Source organism: Python bivittatus, unplaced genomic scaffold, assembly GCF_059951505.1.
Source record: "Python bivittatus isolate LINGU-HERP-01145 unplaced genomic scaffold, Pbiv_v1 ctg000310_np1212, whole genome shotgun sequence".
Taxonomy (NCBI): Eukaryota; Metazoa; Chordata; class Lepidosauria; order Squamata; family Pythonidae; genus Python; species Python bivittatus.
Genome location: NW_028277054.1, coordinates 5,172,673 through 5,191,003, shown reverse-complemented (window position 1 = coordinate 5,191,003; position 18,331 = coordinate 5,172,673). Strand labels below are relative to the sequence as shown.

Genomic DNA, 18,331 nt, shown 5'->3' with positions numbered 1-18,331 from the left:
TCACTCCTGCCCGAATGCTGAAATGCAACCTTCTCTTTACCCCCGCGAGGAGACAGCGTGCTCCTTTCAGACTGTTAAGCAGCTCTTTGCTAGACTGGAAAGTGAGCAGAACCGATCATCCTGCATGAGCGTAGAGTTCATACCTTCACGTGCCTGTAAGGAAGTATCAGCAAATCTAAGGCTTGCTAGCAGCAGTGACAGCGAGGAGGGAAACTGGCATCAGGGCCAGGCTGCAGTAAAAGCCAACGGGGACTACGTGTTTCAGGCTTGCACAAACACACATATGCTCTTTCCCACTACTGAGTTTACCCACTTGGGTAACACTTGGGGCCATGTTGGAATCAAGGGGGCAGCATACCTGTAACACCAGTACAGCTAAGAACAACTTAAGCCTGCCTGAGTCAGAGACTGGGGACAAGGAGAGGGCCATGTCCTGGGGACTTTAAAAATTTTTTTTTCCCAGGGCAGGTTTATGCCATAGTTAGGAGCAATAGAGGAAAGCTCACAAATTAGGAAGGCAGGAAGGCAGGAAGGAAGGAAGACAGTTGGGAAGAAGGGAGGGAGAGAAGAAGGAAGGGAGGGAGAGAAGAAGGAAGGAAGGAAGGAAGGAAGGAAGGAAGGAAGGAAGGAAGGAAGGAAGGAAGGAAGGAAGGAAGGAAGGAAGGAAGGAAGGAAGGAAGGAAGACAGACAGTTGGGAAGAAGGGAGGGAGAGAAGAAGGAAGGAAGGAAGGAAGGAAGGAAGGAAGGAAGGAAGGAAGGAAGGAAGGAAGGAAGGAAGGAAGGAAGGAAGGAAGGAAGGAAGGAAGGAAGGAAGACAGTTGGGAAGAAGGGAGGGAGAGAAGAAGGAAGGAAGGCAGGAAGGAAGGAAGACAGTTGGGAAGAAGGGAGGGAGAGAAGAAGGAAGGAAGGAAGGAAGGAAGGAAGGAAGGAAGGAAGGAAGGAAGGAAGGAAGGAAGGAAGGCAGGCAGGCAGGCAGGCAGGCAGGCAGGCAGGAAGGAAGACAGTTGGGAAGAAGGGAGGGAGAGAAGAAGGCAGGAAGGCAGGAAGGAAGGAAGACAGTTGGGAAGAAGGGAGGGAGAGAAGAAGGAAGGAAGGAAGGAAGGAAGGAAGGAAGGAAGGCAGGCAGGCAGGAAGGAAGGAAGACAGTTGGGAAGAAGGGAGGGAGAGAAGAAGGCAGGAAGGGAGGGAGAGAAGAAGGAAGGAAGGAAGGAAGGAAGGAAGGAAGGAAGGAAGGAAGGAAGGAAGGAAGGAAGGAAGGAAGGAAGGAAGGAAGGAAGGAAGGCAGGCAGGCAGGCAGGCAGGCAGGCAGGCAGGAAGGAAGGAAGACAGTTGGGAAGAAGGGAGGGAGAGAAGAAGGCAGGAAGGCAGGAAGGCAGGAAGGCAGGCAGGCAGGCAGGCAGGCAGGCAGGAAGGAAGGAAGGAAGGTCTGAATAGGTTTTGCTTCCTATTAAGTGTAAACATAGGAATTCAGTACCACTTCTAGGAAACCAAGTTTGGCAGGTTTAGAGAACAACTCCAAAGCCTACCAAACCTGTTGAATGATACGCAAAAAGAAGTATTCATCTTTTGTTGAATCCTTTGTTGAAACTGCCGTCACTTCTCTGGAGGAGAAAAGAAACAACAACCTCCAGCCTTTAATTTAAATATAATTAGTCTGAAGCTGGTTCTGTCTTCTCGACTCTGTTTCTATCCTTGGAGAGTGCACAGTCAGGGTTTTAATAACAAAGGAACCAGAGTTAAAGTGAGTGTGCTGTGCGAAGTCGGGCTTTTGACTAGCTACTGGTGTTTGTTGTCAGAGGGATGGCCAGGTAGCTGTCTGTCTGTCTGTCTGTCTATCCTAGGTAACCTCCTTCAACTCCTTTCCTTTATATAGACCAGTGTTGTCCAAACTTGGCCACTTTAAGATGAGTGGACTTCAACTCCCAGCCAGGCTGGGGAATTCTGGGAGTTGAAGTCCACTCATCTTAAAGTGGCCAAGTTTGGACAACACTGATATGGACCATATAACATCCTATAAATTAAACATAGTATTCTAGTAAATATAGTAATCACTCTATGCTTGTAACACTAAGTTAACTGTTCCTTAACTCCATTTCACCCAGGTCTTCAGCTCTTGCAGCCAAACCCTTTTCACTTTTCCGTACACTTGCCAGTGGGTTTTTCCCCCTCCCCAGCAGCCCCGGTCCTCTCTTTTGGGAGCTGCCCTTGCAGACTCCAGCCGGGCTCTTTTCCTCCCCATCTCTCAGCCGGTCTTGCAGCTCCAGGAATTTGCAGTTTTCTTGGCTGACCTGCTCGCCTTTGGGCTGGAGGTTTCTCTTTCCCGCTTCCCTGCGGTCTTCTTGGCGTGACCCCTTTCTTGCCCCCCCCCCAAGCTTGCTTTCAGTCCCATTTTATAGGACAACCTCTCCAATGGAGGAGGGGGGGCTGTTTCTTTCCCAGGCACCACCTCCGGATCCCAGGAGGGAAAAGAAAGGCCTGCTCGCTCGGGGTGGGGAATTCGCCCTTCCACATGGCCCACCGATCAATTGCTTTGCAGACCCATCTCAGCCACACTTTTCCAGTTCAAGAACAACAGGAGGTTCTCAGGCTTAATGCAATAAAAGCCCATTTATTTGCTTGTTTATCATTCGATGACAAGAAGTTGATCTCTGCCAACACAGAGGACATGACCGATGTTTAAAAACCCAAGAATCAAAATGAAGCCACTTACTCTACATACTGTTTTGATTGACCTTGAATCTGCAACCAAAGTCTGCCATGGGTAGCCCCCAAACCCAAACCTCTGCCACCTGCCATCCAAAGTCATCAGATCGAAAAATAAAAGTGGGATGTGATGGAGGAAGTATCTCCAACCATGTGTGCTAGCAGTGTCCATGTCTCACAGGGGAATTGTGGCTTTGATTTGCCCACCCACACCCTCAAAAATCATCTGAAAGAATCCACGTGTTGATCACAGCTATCCAAAATGGTCTGAATGTTTAATTGTATCAAAAAAAAAAAAATCCTGAGGAAAAACTCTGATCATTGCTCAACATCATTAGATAGTGTTGGATGAGATGTCTGGGTGGTGGGCCTGTCTGGGTGGAGGCACTGACTGTGCTACAGAAGCACCAGAACCTGAGCAGAGCCTGTCTGTCTGGATCAGTGTTTCTCAACCTTGACATCTTTAAGATGGGTGGACTTCAACTCCCAGTTGGCTGGAGAATTCTGGGAATAGAAATCCACCCATTTTAAAGTTGCCAAGGTTGATGGGGTTACAAAGAGCTGGACACGGCTTAACGGCTGAACAACAACAACAAGGTTGAGAAACACTGCTTTATAGTTTCACTAGCTGTATTGCTGCCTGATCAGGATCTCGTAATTATTTGGATGGAGACCACCAGGGTTTTAGTCTCAACTGGAAAGTTGAGAAAAATATCTTGGAGAAAGACAATGTCAACCCACTTCTGCATTGTTGCCAAGAAAATTACTTAGAGATCTTTGTGTCACCTGAGGTTGAGGTCAACTCAAGTGAAATTTCATGTTCTTGGTGTGCAAACTGGGAGAAAGAAAGGCAACATTTTGAGATCACACAGGGCAACGAAAGTTATGCATTTGAATGGCAGATGCAAAAAACCACCAAAACATCCCAAATTTATATCTGTGCCACAGGTGAAACTATCTGGGATATCCATGAACCAATGATAGTTATTGATAGACCTTCAGCACCAACCATAAACTGAGAATTGTCATCAGTTCTGGGCTGGAAAGACTATGGGCTTTGTTACAAAGATTCCTTTTACAACATTCTGCATGAGAATCTTCTCCCTTCAGTCTAAGATATATATCTGTGTCTCTCCTGCACATGGACTCCGTGGCACAGCCTTTCTGGATGGTCACAGCTGTGCTTTTATTTTCTGGAAAACAGTAACAATAGTTAAATGTATGTAGCAGTGGTTAAATTTATATTTTTTTAACACAATTTTCTGATTGAACTACCAAGGGAACCTAGACAAATAGTGCTATTAAAATTTTGTGCCCAATGATCCATCCCCACAGGGGGAATTTTGCATTGCATCAAAAGAAGAATTGCCTGTTTTCGCAGAACCCCACGCATGGGCTTCTGCAGGAGACATACTCCAGATGTGAGAAGAGAACTGCAAGTCACATAATAATGTGAGAGGCAGTTTCTCTTGAAGGGAAGCCGTTTTGCTGTACTACTTCAACAGGAATGATTTCATCTACCTGGTGCCTGGAGATGGATGGATGGATGGATATAGATAGAGGTGATAAACAGATGATAGATAGATCCGGATGATAGATGATAGATGATAATGATAGATAGATAGATTAGATAGATCAGATGATATAGATAGATAGATAGATAGATAGATAGATAGATAGATAGATAGATAGACAGACAGACAGACAGACAGACAGACAGACACAGACAGACAGACAGACAGACAGATAGATGATAGATAGATGATAGATAGATTAGATAGATCAGACGATAGATAGATAGATAGATAGATAGATAGATAGATAGATAGATAGATAAACAATAGATGATGATGATGATGATGATGATAGATAGATAGATAGATAGATAGATAGATAGATAGATAGATAGATAGATAGATGATAGCTAAACAATAGATGATGATGATGATGATGATGATGATGATAGATAGATAGATAGATAGATAGATAGATAGATAGATAGATAGATAGATAGATAATAAATAGATATGCTACCTCCAGACACCAGGTACTGTATGGTGCCCCTGGAATTTCTCACCACTTGCAGAAGTACAGTGATAATAACAGTGAAAGTCTGCTGTATCATAAACTTTCACTGTTATGATCACCACACTTCTCCAAACCACCTATCCTGGTTTGGCTCTGCTTGAACGGAGTTCTCTGGAAAATATGGACATGTTATAATGTGCGTGTTTATTCACAAATATGCAAAATGATCATGGCAAAAGGCTTCAACACAGCAGTCGGTAGTTTCACTCTTATGCTTCTGATCAGATCTCACAAGGCAACCAGTCTGGTGCTTCTGATCCCACCATTCACATTTCAATCAGCCTCCTTCATTGACGCAGTACGTGTGAAGATTAAAGCTCTGAACTTTCTAAAAATCTCCAGCCATTCCTAGTCATCCGCCTGGATCACATAAAATGCTAAGCTATCACGCGGTTGGTTTAATTTTGGCCTACTGCAATGTGTGACCAGCCATAATGGCTTAAAGTTACACACAAACCAAACCTCTATGGCTTGTTCACGGAATCATAGTTTAAAAAACCCGGCTAGGTGTTATGTGTAAACCAGCTCTTGAGAGCAATTGGCTAACCTCAAAACATAATGCATTTAGCTTTCGATTAGTCTCCCTGCGCGTCCCATCCGGCAGCAAAATACTGCCGAACAATTCCGTGCAATTTGTTGGGATACAGAACTTTTGTCTTTCCCTCCCTTTTGTACCTACTCCCTTTCTAGGCCTTCTCTTTACCTGCTTTGATGATATGCACACACCGGTTCATGGCTCCAGTGCATTTCAAACGCTGCAATTTGTTGAGGGCACACTCCCCATGCCCTGAATCTCGACAAGTGTAGCACTGTAGCCCATTGGGCAGTCCGGCAGGTATCTCTGCAGGTAGAAGGAAAAGAAGCTGCAGCAGAGATCATGGTTTCTACCAACTGCAAGGGGAACCCAGGAGGCCCGAAGGAAAGCAGATGAAATGGAAGCAGTTAGAAAGTTAGAGTAGTTAAATAGCTGTAGAGGTTTTACTTATTGTAAGCTTATAACTAAGCCCAGTAGAAAGCTGGTCTTCATTGTCTTCAGTCATTCATTCATTCCCACCTTTTTCCAAATAATCTTAAGTGGTTTATAAAATAAAAGGTATGGAAACACAAAACAATCACATAAAAGCATTGCAAAAGAATTCCTACAGCCAATTAAAATAAAGCAAAACCAAAAACCACTGATATGCCTATCGCTTTCTTGGAAAATGTTCTAAAAGTGATCCAGTTGCTGCTTTTCAGTAAGAGCATTTTGACTCAGTCCCTCTGAATGGCACTTCAGGGATTCCATTTTTTTTTAATCCCGCCTTTATTATTTTTATAAATAACTCAAGGCGGTGAACACACCTAGTACTGTACTCCTTCCTCCTCCTATTTTCCTCACAATAACAACTCTGTGAGGTGGGTTGGGCTGAGAGAGAGGGACTGGCCCAAAGTCACCCAGCTGGTTTTTCATGCCTCAGGCGGGACTAGAACTCACCATCTCTTGGATTCTAGCCTGGTGCCTTCACCACTAGGCCAAACTGACTCTCAAATAAATAAAAACCTTTCTTTCTTTCTGCTTGCAAGCCATGGGTCCATTTCCTACACGTGAACTTCTACAACCAAACAGGATCTGCAGAACTGTGTGTCAGCTTGAAGCAAACCGACAAAGCAACAAATAGGGAGGGGCAGGGAGGTGATAACATGCTAGCGCAAGATAGACCTCGTGATGAGTCAAGACTTGGTGACTCCTTCAAGGGAAAGGGCAATCTGGACTAGGAAACTTGGTCCAACTGATGCAACCATGTGATGGGCTGTGGAAATAACATTGGGAGAAAGGAGGAAGAGCCACAGCCAGGGCAACCGTCAGACGAGATATCTCAGCCCACAGAAGGAATGGGTGTGGAGAACCTTCTCAGAAGGGACTCTCCCTAGTTTTCTGGCAAGTAAAAGTAAAGGAGCAGAGAAGGGCTTTCAGACTAGCAAGATTCTGTTACTGTAACCTTAAATAAAGGTAGTGTTAGTCCTCATGGTTTTGGTTTCCTGTCTGGACTACCTCAAAGAGCTCACAAGGAGGGTGTTAACAATTTCCTTCCGGGGGAAAAAATATATTCATGTAGGGCTACCAGATCTGGGCTGCAAAAAAATCCAAATCACTTACCAGTCAGCGCAATTCATTACATTTCTTTTGTTTGTTTGTTTCTCTGCCTCTATTTTTATTTTTTTTCCATTAGAAAACTATACGGATATATAAATATAGAGATATTTATTTCCCTCTTCCCTCTCAACATCACTCTACACTTGTTTTGTCATTAGTATTATCATCCTCATCCTCATCATCACCATCCTTTTATTTTATTTAAAATAAAGGTACATTTTCCAAAAAGACAAAATTATCTGTGGATAAACTGATAATTACTGAGGTTGTGCAATTATTACTCAATATGGCATTAGTAAAAGTTCCAAGCAGAGTATATTATGTTATTAATTCATTACATTTCCATACTGCTTTGTTGCCATCCAGTGGTGGACTGGATATGGTTATGGGGTTTATATTGATATTTATTAATTGATATTTAAATTTATGTACACATCTATTTCTATATTACCCTATTTCAAAAGATTCAGGGACTTGACAATATGACAGAATAAGATGAAAAAAAAGTACAATGACTTTATTGGACTTACCTGGAAAACTCCTATTATTGCAGTTGGACTGGCCACAGACCTTTTGGTCAAGAAAGGCAACATCTCTCCCAATCTGGTAGAGCACCTGCACATCTTTGAAGGAACTATTTCCACATCCCTTTATGATGGGTTCTAGCTCTTCCCCTGAAGAGGACAATCATCCAATGATTTGTATGCCTCAGTATCATAGTCTATCATAGTCTATTCCAGTGTTTCTCAACCTCAGCAACTCTGTGGACTTCAACTCCCAGAATTCCTCAGCCAGCATTCCTCAGCCAGCCAGGAATTCTGGGAGTTGAAGTCCACACATCTTAAAGTTGATAAGGTTGAGAAGTCCATACATCTTAAAGTTGAAAATGATGAGAAATCCACACATCTTAAAGTTGATAATGTCAACATGGGATGACATTTCAAAGAATTTGAGATGTAATAGAAGTGTTTCTCTAACATCTTTTTATTAATGACGTTTGGGAAACATTACTACAGCATGGGAGGAAACAGGAAAGGGTCTTTGTTTGATCATCTACTCAGCATGCAATTTTATGTACATTCAATGCACACGCACACCTGCACAGACACACACCAGTTGCAATTTAACATTTAACTAGATAGGTGTTTCTCAACCTCAACAACTTTAAGTTGTGTGGACTTGAACTTCCAGAATTCCCCAGACTCTGGGAGTTGAAGTCCACATAGCTTAAAGTTGCTGAGGTTAAGAAACACTGGTCTGTTCAACGTTTTTTAGCTAAAAATTTATATGCAGTACTCTAACCATTCATCTAAAAATAATTCCATGTATTCTTCTATTATATAGAAAAATATATATAACTTTTCTATAGGGCAATTGCAGAGTTGTTACGTGGCTGTGCCAGACTAAGTTTGCTTTCAATTTGCAATGTCTAATGTTTCTGTAGTTAACTGGAAGTGGATTTAAAACACTGGTTCTCCAGAGTATTTCTTAAGCATGGTACAGCCAGAATCCAGCTGTAATGTTTACTCAGTAAATTTGCAGGTTGGCCAGCCACTTAAATAAAATAAAAGCTTGAGGTCTTGTGCTTTTAATTAAAAGCTTCCTGCTAAATTTGTGCTACTTGTTCAGTGTAGCTAAGGGATAGAGTTGAATTGTGCCTAAACTGCTCATGAACTACACTTACACAATAAATTGCTGCACCTTAAAGAGAGAGGTTTCTTTTAATTCTATTATTTTCTTTAATTCAATAGGAAAATAGCTATTTTTCACTATGGTAGAAAATTACAAAGTGACACACGGAAATCAAGAATAAACCTCCTGCCAACCAACTGGAACAGAGAAGTTGTGTGTTTTGTCACACAACCCTGCCGAGTTATCTCACATCGACACCCACTTGTACCTGGTAGGAAGCGCTGGGAAATCTGCACGCACTGATCTGCACTCCCATAGCATTGCTTCGAAGGGGCCGTTAGACCACATTCTGCTGGGCTCCCAATGCAACCTTGACACACCACCCCGTTTTGCAATCCATCTCGGTTGACTGTTTAAAATGACAGGCAGGGAGAGGAGAGAATGGAAGAACTCACTCAATTTGTAGATTGAGCTCCATAATTGGGGACAATCAAACCACCGTCAATATATATATGCAAACATACCAGAACCTACCAAAAGATTAATGTGCAAATTTTTAAAGTTCTCCTGATGCCCTCAGGGTACACAAAAAAGTAAGAGAAGGAGACAGAGACCCCTACAAATTAGTTCAAGCAACATGACTAGCAGGGTCTGGCACTTTGGCCCTTTCACCGTTTCTGAGCTATGCTGCCCTCCGTTCATCCTTGAATTAGGATGAATTAGAATTAGAATTGAATGTCATGCTGATCCTTGAATCAGCATGACATCGGCTGTCCCCGTTGCCAACCCCTGTCCTGCCTATTACCTCTGGGTCTACTTAACTGCCACTTGACTTCCATCCAAGGTAATGAGTGACAAAAATCTAACAGAATTTATACACCTGAGACTGTCCTTGGACAGTGTTGGAAGAAGAGGGAAAACATAACTTAAGGGTAGCACAGCCAAAGAGGACTTAGGCTTTCTCACCCACGGGAAATGACCATGTATGTGCCATGCTTCGTGCAAGTGGGAAAGGACCCCAGGGTCTGTGGCAGGAAGGACTGCAGAGGGATTGTTTTATTCCCTAGGAGATATTGCAAGTATCAATTTCCACCTAGCAGTCTGGAGTTAGAGACCCTTCTGCCATTACAGGACACTGATTAGCCTGGGCTTTGCTATCTTCCAATTCTGTTGGAATGGGGTAGGAAGACCTTTGGACCTCAGCATCATTTTTGTGGCTCCAAAAGCCTCTCAGACAGGGCCAGGCCCAGGAAGAGCCAGAGAAATGGCATTAGTTATCCTCTTTTTAAGAGCAAATTCAAAAAGTGAGTGGTGCAGACTGCAAAGGAGGGACTCTCAAACAAGGGGATGCTTTTAGCAAGTTTGGAGAAATCATTAAAAGAAGTATAAAAGTGCGGGGGGGACTAAAGGGGTCAAGTCCTCTCCTCCCCAGAATCCAACCATAAGAGCATGCTACATGACCACAAAATGTTGACTGGGGAATTCTGGGAGTTGAAGTCCACACGGCTTAAAGCTGCCAAGGTTGAGGAACACTGATCTAGTCAGTAGAAATGGGATGGAAAACCCCAAGGAGGAAGGGAAATTGTGAAACCAGGCAAGTTTCAAGGAAGCAAGAACTACAGACTTCAGCTAGTCTTATTCTAAGGCTTATTGCTAATCTGCAGTACATCCAGAATCTTGAAAACTGTAATAGGAAATCCCCAGCTTCAGTAATAGTGAGTTCATTAAGGGTAAGTCTCTTTGAATGCTTTGAAATGCTTCTTCCCAGATTTCTCTTCACCTGGGCTAAGTTACAATTGTTGTAATAATAATAATACTTTATTGATTAGTCATATCAGAATACAAAATACAGAACGGTAATAAGGCCATATGTTAGAAAATGGAGTAAAAGACATAAGTAAAAGAAAACGCAAATCTTATTTCTGTGTCACCCCTACAATTTACCCCTGTCAGATCCAAAGAGGCAGTTCTCAATTGTAATGTTTTGTTCAGATAAAGGGCTGTATTATATGTAGTTTTGGGGCTCTGACCACCCATGAAATACATTGTTTTAATGTAAGGATCCCAATAGGCCGTTCGTCTAAAGTGCAGTCTAAAATATTGATCACTCTCTTTCTTAGATAGTTGATGTTACAGTTGATGAGATATGTTGTCTACTGACCCACCCACTACTCTTGGCTATTTAGGTCTGCATTCTCTTCTCTTCCTTTCTCAGCCTCCCCATAATCTCTGGCAAAATGAAATGGAGCATTTCAAAAAAGCACCAAGAACCAGTTTGGTGTCATGGTTAAGGCACCAGGCTAGAAACCGGGAGACCATAAGTTCTAGTCCCATGAAGCCAGATGGTTGCCTCTGGGCCAGTCCCTCTCTCCCAGCCCTAGGAAGGCGATGACAAACCACTTCTGAAGATCTTGCCAAGAAAACTGCAGGGACATGTCCTTGTAGTTGCTAGCAAGATTTGACTCGAAGGCACCAAAAATACAAAGAAGAACACAAGGCTGACTTCCACCCCTCTGCATCAGAACTTCACCTTGCATAAGGAGGTCCATGGGGTGTGGTCAAAAAACTCAAGATAGTGGCCGAGACACCGTGATCAAATCTCTGCACTTTTTTTATGCATATGGCACCCCTGCACACTCCCTTGACCGTGCAGCATTTTTGTACACATAACACTTGCAGCATCTTGGGCTGAATTTGTTTTCTTTCACTGCCATGGAACACAGTTGACATGTTCAAGGAACTTTGTCTCTGGCTCCCAAAATCACTTGGCTACGAAGTCACAAACCCACAAGCCACCTAGACTTCCTCAGCAGGTGTTACATTCTGGGTTCCTGACATGCACCTGTTGCTTGCCCTTTTACATACCTTGCAAATGCACAGGTTGGCAAAGATTCAAAGAGCAACACCACATGGTTCGGAACAAGGAACCCTTCGTTCCCGCAGAGTACCGTCGGCAAGCATTTGAGGATCCACAGCCCTGTTTGGCCGTATCTGCGCTCACTACAGAGAAAAGAATAAATTACAAGATTACTTACCATCAGGTGGAAGTACTATCTGAAGAGTCTTTGGGGATTTGTAGAATTATCTTGTACAGTTGGTTGCAATCTATGAAGTGACTTACTGTATTGTAATAGTATGTGGGAATGACCTTGGGAGACAGGAGGAAGACTAGACAACAGATAAATGTCACCTGAGTCTGCAGAAGGAATTGGGGCGTGGCAAGTGTCTCAGAAGGGACCCTCCCTAGTTTCCTGGACTGTGAAGGCGAGAGGGAGAGATGTACTTTCAGACTTGCAAGATTCTGTAAATGTAACCTTACAATAAAGATAGAGCTAGTACTCCTGGGTGTGCTTCTTGTCTGAACTACTTCACAAGCCTGACATTTATTGAATTGCCTTTGAGAGCTGGTGGCTAATGGCTGTTGTTCCTTATTTAATTTTGTAGGAGCTAGAGAAAAATTACTTGGTTGCTTTTAGAGAAGGTATGCATGTATTTCTTTGAAGAAATTAGCCTGGAAGATCCCAGATGTTGTGCTAGACTGTTAGTCCATTTAGACCTGGACCCACAAAGTCATCCTCTGGGGGACAAGGGGGCAAATGATCTCACGAATGTTGTGACATCACCACATGAATGCCATGGATTATGTAATTTGCACAATATCATGACAAGCTGTGGCTTGTAACAGACCCCTGTGCCTAGGATGACCTACTATCTAAACCAAACACAGCAACCTGTGCCCCCAAAATACCTGAGATCATGCTGCTAAAATTTGGTGGCAAAATGGCTGAATTTTGAGAGAATTGATTTTGTTTGCTTGTTATCCAAAATTCAGAGTGGGAATGCGAACAGCAACTCCCTCTCCAACCCTACCCTAACTCAAAAACCAACAACAGAAGCATATTTCTGACCAATTTCCTCACATTTTGGCATTTTTCAAGGGGTTGAGGACTGGCCTCTGAGAGACAAAAGATTTCCCATTCCCACTTTTTAAACTACCCCTTTCCAAGGTTGCAAAATACCTCAAAAATTTGATTTGGCAATTTAAATCTTTGTTTATTGGTACCCACATGGTATCTGAACCCTCAGTGGAATGCTACCCCAAGATTCTGTAGAGCAGTGTTTCTAAACCTTGGCAACTTTAAGATGGGTAGACTTCAACTCCCAGAATTCCCCAGCCAGCCTCAAATTCTGGGAGTTGAAGTTCACCCATCTTAAAGTTGCCAAGGTTGAGAAACACTGCTCTATAGAATATTGAGCAAGGGGAATCAATACTTTGAGCTGCTGACCTACAATCCCTTTTATATTCCAAACCATCCTCTCCACACAGTATATCTCTAGCAGCAATCTGCTTCTGACTCTTGAAGAACTTGGAGAAAAAAAAGGAATCTGTTCTTTGTCTTTGACAAACAGGGAGCAAAATACAGCCAAATCACTGCAAATGTATTTCTGACCTTTAAAGAAGAGCCAGTTTGGTGTAGCGGTTAAGGCACCAGGCTAGAAACTGGGAGACCGTGAGTTCTAGTCCCACCTCAGGCACAAAGCCAGCTGGGTGACCTTGGGCCAGTTGCTCTCTCTCACTCCTGGGAAGAAGGCAATAGCAGGCCTCCTCTGAAATCTTGCCAAGCACACTGCAGAGACTTGTCCAGGAAGTCACCAGGAGTCAAAAACTGACTCAAAGGGACACACACACAGACACACAAAACCTTTAAAGAACAAGACTTACATCCATGGTACTTCTTGATCACAAAGAAGCAAGCATTTTGGTTGGGCTTGCAAACTTCCACTTGGGCCATCGAACAGTTTCCTTCATTAACTAAGCACTTATGACATTCCAAGCCATTGGCTGAAGAAAAAGATATGGATGACAAGAATCAATATTCAGCATTATCTCCACTGAATAATGTAATTTTGTAATCTTTCCAAACGGGCATGCTCCAGATATGGTGGGACTGGGTTTCTGATCATTCCTAGCTCAGTTCTGCATGATCTGCCAGGCATCACCCAGCCTTTCCAAATCTGGCTGGGAATTTTGGAATGGCAGTCCCCATACGAATGTACCACACCAATTTGGGAAGATTGCAATAGCCATCTTAAGAGGGTGGTAAATTCTAGCACCATATCACTAAATTGTACATCACCCACAAGCTAAGCATGCTTTCAGGAGATCTATCCAGATAGATCTGTAGAGCTCTTTAAGGCATACAGTAACTCCATCTTCTCATCCTTTAAGGAAAAATGTATCATTGGTTTGGTTTGGCGCACACAGTAACTTCTCCTGGGAAATGAGTTAATCAAACTGATGAGAATAGATACTACGCTTGTGCTTCACCAAAATGTCAAGAAGCATCGCTATTGCTGTGAGACAATTAATTATCTAGCCATTTATTAATTTATTTTCCTTAAGCTGATTCATGTTTTCCTTTTTACATTCTTTCCTGGTTCTCCTGATTGCATTAATACACGCAGTGTCTTAGGTTTGCTCTAGGCGTCATCCTCCGGCTGTAAATTTCATCTGAAAACATTCTAATTATAATAACTCTTTAATCTCCTGGTTTTTCCCCTTGTTCTTACTTGATTATACGGTATTGTAATATGCTGGATGTTTTGGTTTGGACCACAAATAAAGTTCAGCTAACTGTTGAATTAATCATTTTTCTGGTTTGGGCATTACATGGAACCATAAATCAGCAGAGAATTGATTTGACTAACATGAATTTTGTTCCTGTGATCTTACATTCCGATTAATACCAAAAAAAACTGCTTTGTATATACTGGGCATGTCACAGAATGTTTAAGAAGGACTGGCTGGTTGCAATAGCCTTGCTGATGGAGGTGCAACTCAGAGTTTCAGTTTGTCCTCTGCTCACCACAGTTAAGGACAGGAAGGCCTGGCGCAATATGGTTCATGGGGTCACGAAGAGTTGGACATGACTTAACGACTGAACAACAACAAACCACAGTTTTGACTGAAATCAGCAAGATGCTTAACCGTCTCTGGGTCAATTGTGTGTTGGAGTTGCGTACGATTCTTGGCTACATCCCCACTATTTTGATTCTATTAACACTTCAACATTTTAAATTTTTGTGGCAAGGGGCTAGCTAAAAAAGTATTGTGCAACCCTAACATGAGAAAAACTACATTTGATTTGCATCAGTGCCTTCTGGATATGTCAATATTTCAAGTCCAACACACACACACACACACACACACACACACACCAAAAAAAAGCCAAGAAAAAGACTTTCCAGTCACATTTTTGGAGTTGTTCTGTTTCGAACATAATTTCCCAGGCTTTATTTTTTTCCTTTCTCAATTATGATGATGATTAAAGTTGAGGCTGCATTACATGGTGACTATTGTCATACACATTTTTTTACTTCTATAAATGGGTTTGAAACAAATAAAAATTCCGGTGCACCAGAACATAAGCAATCCAAACCCCATTTTCCCACAGCATGGTAACCCAGGCATACAATAAACTAGCTAAGGCTAATCGAGGTTAATGAATCAAGGTTAAGGGTCAGCAAGTTTAGCATGTTGTGCAAATATAGCTACTAGGCATAACTGATCTGTTAAGTGAGTTGTGCAAATGCAGACTTTTCATTTTTAATTCCCCTTTGTTTGCTGTGTAACCATCTAGTCAACCTTCCCAACCTAGTAACATGAAACTATGCTGGCTAGAGATGATGGGAGTTAGTGCAATGCATCTGTTGGACATTTGGTTCAAGAAGGATGCTTGTGTCTATGAACCAGTGTTGAGATCCACTGGTTTCTTCTCCTTGCCCCCCATGTGAATGGCATTCTTAAAAACAATAATGCAGGATATAGCCCGCTAAATGGATGGGGAATCCAATGGGGACTGTATTTTAACTGAGTAGTTTTACTGCCTGGAATGACAAGCATTGATACATCTTATTATTTAAAACAATACATGAACTTCTGGGTCTATGTTGCCAGACTTTTGAAAACAAATGTCTTCAGTGTTAAGGTCTTCAACTGACCTTGACTGATCTCTCTCTGTCTCTCTCTCTCTCTCTCACACACACACACACACACACATATATATATATTAGTAGGTCACAGACTGTGTTGGTCCTTAAACGAGAAACCACAGGACTGGAGGTTGGAGTGGAAGTGAAAAAAATGGAAGGAGGCACCAGGAAATCCTTTCCATACCATCCTGAGAAAGCTGAATAGATGCATCACCAGACTCCAACCCCAACTTGAAGACTTCATCTTTGCTTTAACTTTATAAACCATCCAGACAACTTTAGTTTAAAACAATACATTGATAGCATTTCAAATGCCAAACTATACTTAAACTGGGGGGCTTCAGGTGTGTCTTATACACACACAAGAACAGAGAGAAATAATCTGCACTTACCTATGCCAAGACAGAAAATGAAGATTGCAATGGACTCTTTAACCATCACAGCAACTCTATCAAAGAAGGGGGGAACACGGCAAATTATAATATGCTTTGGAGACAAAGAATGGGTCCACAATCAGTTTCAGAAATGAGTATCTACCGGATGGGGCAGGATTCTGCCACAGGAGCTTTGTGGGTAGGATCTGTAGCAAAAATACTAATTGTGCCTAAAGAGCAAGGAAGAGGAGAGTTTCAGAACTGACCCCATCCTTTTTCTGCTGGAGACAACCAACCCCTGAACTCCTTCGCCCCCCCTCTACCTATCGTTCCTTATAAAATGAGGGATCAGGTATATCCCAAGCAAAGGAATTCAAAGAATACAAGCTGAGCAAAGTCTGGACATTTCAGGTTGCTTAAAATAAGAAGCTAAAGAAAGTGAATCGGCAATCCACCAGTTTGTATTATCTTACCGGCAGTTGATGACCTTGCTGAGATGAAGGGATGTCCTGGAACATATTCCTAGCGAAATATGGCCAAGCCAGGTTGACAGTTGGACTGCCCCTCCTTCAAATGGATAAGCAGAGGGGTGGAGTTTCCTGCTTCTCTGGCTTTCACTGAATAAGCCAAATGTAATGCCACATCGCTTTGTTCAATTTTTTTTATACCCTCTCAAAAGAGCTGTCTCAATTTTGGTGAAACTCTACCTATGGTCCAGTCCTGTCTCCTCCTTTCCCTGCATCACTTGAATGAAGAATATATATTGTATTATGTACAGTTAGCCCACAGGACGCAGTATTTCCAAACAACCAGGCAGTTAAAATTGCAACACGTGCAACCGTTTGGCCAGCAAGCAAGCAAGCAATGAGACATTTGGGCAACCTTGTGAAAGCCCATGAGTGTCAGTTCCTTCAACTGCTGTACTGAGGTTCAGGTCTTCTCCAAAATCATTCCTAGAATGGTTTTAAGATATAAGTAAGTCGATTTTAGCATGACAGCACCTTCTCTGGAAACCTAACTTCAACTAGCTATGGTTGAACTTTTAACACCAGGAGGCTAAGGTTCAGACAACATACTTAGCTAGGTTAAAACAGAGTTGAGTCATTTGTGATTCAGCTTGTCACAAGAAACTACTGTATGTGCTGTCTTAACCACCAGTTTGGTGTCATTTAGTGAACCAGAGTGACCTAGAGTCTAGTGAGTAAGAGGCATACAGTACAAATAGCTGTAAATAAATAAATAAATAAATAAATAAATAAATAAATAAATAAATAAATAAATAAGCAAGCAAGCCAGGTATTACATGAAACCATAGCATGTTATGAGAATACAACTGCACTTTCTTATCTGGATTTTAAGGTTAAACAGGTTGTGGGAACCCAGCAAGAATGTCTTCCTAGGAGTCTTCTCCAATCCACCAGATTCCTAGATCTTTATGCCGGGTCGCAACAGCCCTGCTCTGTTTTAGTCTCAGTTTAATCTGACAATCTGCTTTTCTCTTGAGACCCAAGGTGAGTTGGCAATACTGTGCAGTTATAAACAGGAAAAGTTCACTGTGTGTTTCCAAGGAGCTTATTCTAAATGATATGAAATCAACCTAACCCCACCTCTTGGTAGCTGCTCCTTCAAAGTAACACCACCTCTCTGGGACTGGAATTTGTTTTAGAAAGATGTTATTTTTCATTTTGTTTGGCCTATGAGCAGACATAAATCTGATTTAGGACAGTGGACAGCAGCCACTCAGATGAGCATAGACCCACAACCTATTTAGGGGTTCTCACAACCAATTCTCCCAAAAGTACACTGCCAAAATTCAACTCCAAGCTGCAGCAGTGTAATTTTTCATTCTTCTCCTTCCCACCACCAAATATATAAGCAGTAAAATGAGTACATTCAGTCTCTAATACAGTGTTTCTCAATCTCAGCAACTTCAAGATCTGTGGACTTCAACTCCCAGGATTCTACAGCCAGTCATGCTGGCTAAGGAATTCTGGGAGTTGGTCCACCCATCTTGAAGTTGATAAGGTTGAGAAACACTGGTCTAATAGGTTTAATACCGCTACTGTATCTAGGAGGCAAGACTGTCATCTAAACTGCTCTAACGATGTTGACATGGGATGACATTTCAAAGAATCTGAGATCTAATAGGTTTTCTCTTACATCTTTTTATTAATGATGTTTGGGAAATAACATGGGAGGTAACAGGAAGGAAAGGGGAGGGCCTTGTTTGATAATTTGCTCAGCATGCAATTTTATATACGTTCGGTGCACATACACTCCTGCACAAACACACACCAATTCAACATCTATCTAGCTCAGCCCTTCTCAACCTCAACAATTTTAAGCTGTGTGGACTTCAACTCCCAGAATTCCCCAGCCAGCATGCTGGCTGGGGAGTTCTGGGAG

The 18,331-nt window shown here is 42.3% G+C and overlaps 1 protein-coding gene across 2 annotated transcripts; it reads right to left on the bottom strand.

The window, feature by feature from the left end:
• Window positions 1–2,609: 2,609 nt before the first annotated feature.
• LOC103056864 (urokinase plasminogen activator surface receptor-like) lies at window positions 2,610–18,155 on the bottom strand. Of its 2 annotated transcripts, XM_025166099.2 has the most exons (8): window positions 16,399–18,155; window positions 15,944–15,999; window positions 13,282–13,401; window positions 11,424–11,558; window positions 8,827–8,967; window positions 7,457–7,600; window positions 5,496–5,633; window positions 2,610–3,897 (listed from the first exon to the last, which is right to left on the bottom strand). In XM_025166099.2, exons 2-8 carry the CDS (start codon window positions 15,987–15,989, stop codon window positions 3,689–3,691), a joined length of 933 nt encoding a protein of 310 aa, XP_025021867.1. In that variant the 5' UTR covers window positions 15,990–15,999; window positions 16,399–18,155; the 3' UTR covers window positions 2,610–3,688. The 2 variants fall into 2 exon arrangements, with proteins under 2 accessions (XP_025021867.1, XP_087996050.1); XM_088139924.1 differs by having other exon boundaries at window positions 15,944–18,155.
• Window positions 18,156–18,331: the final 176 nt, after the last annotated feature.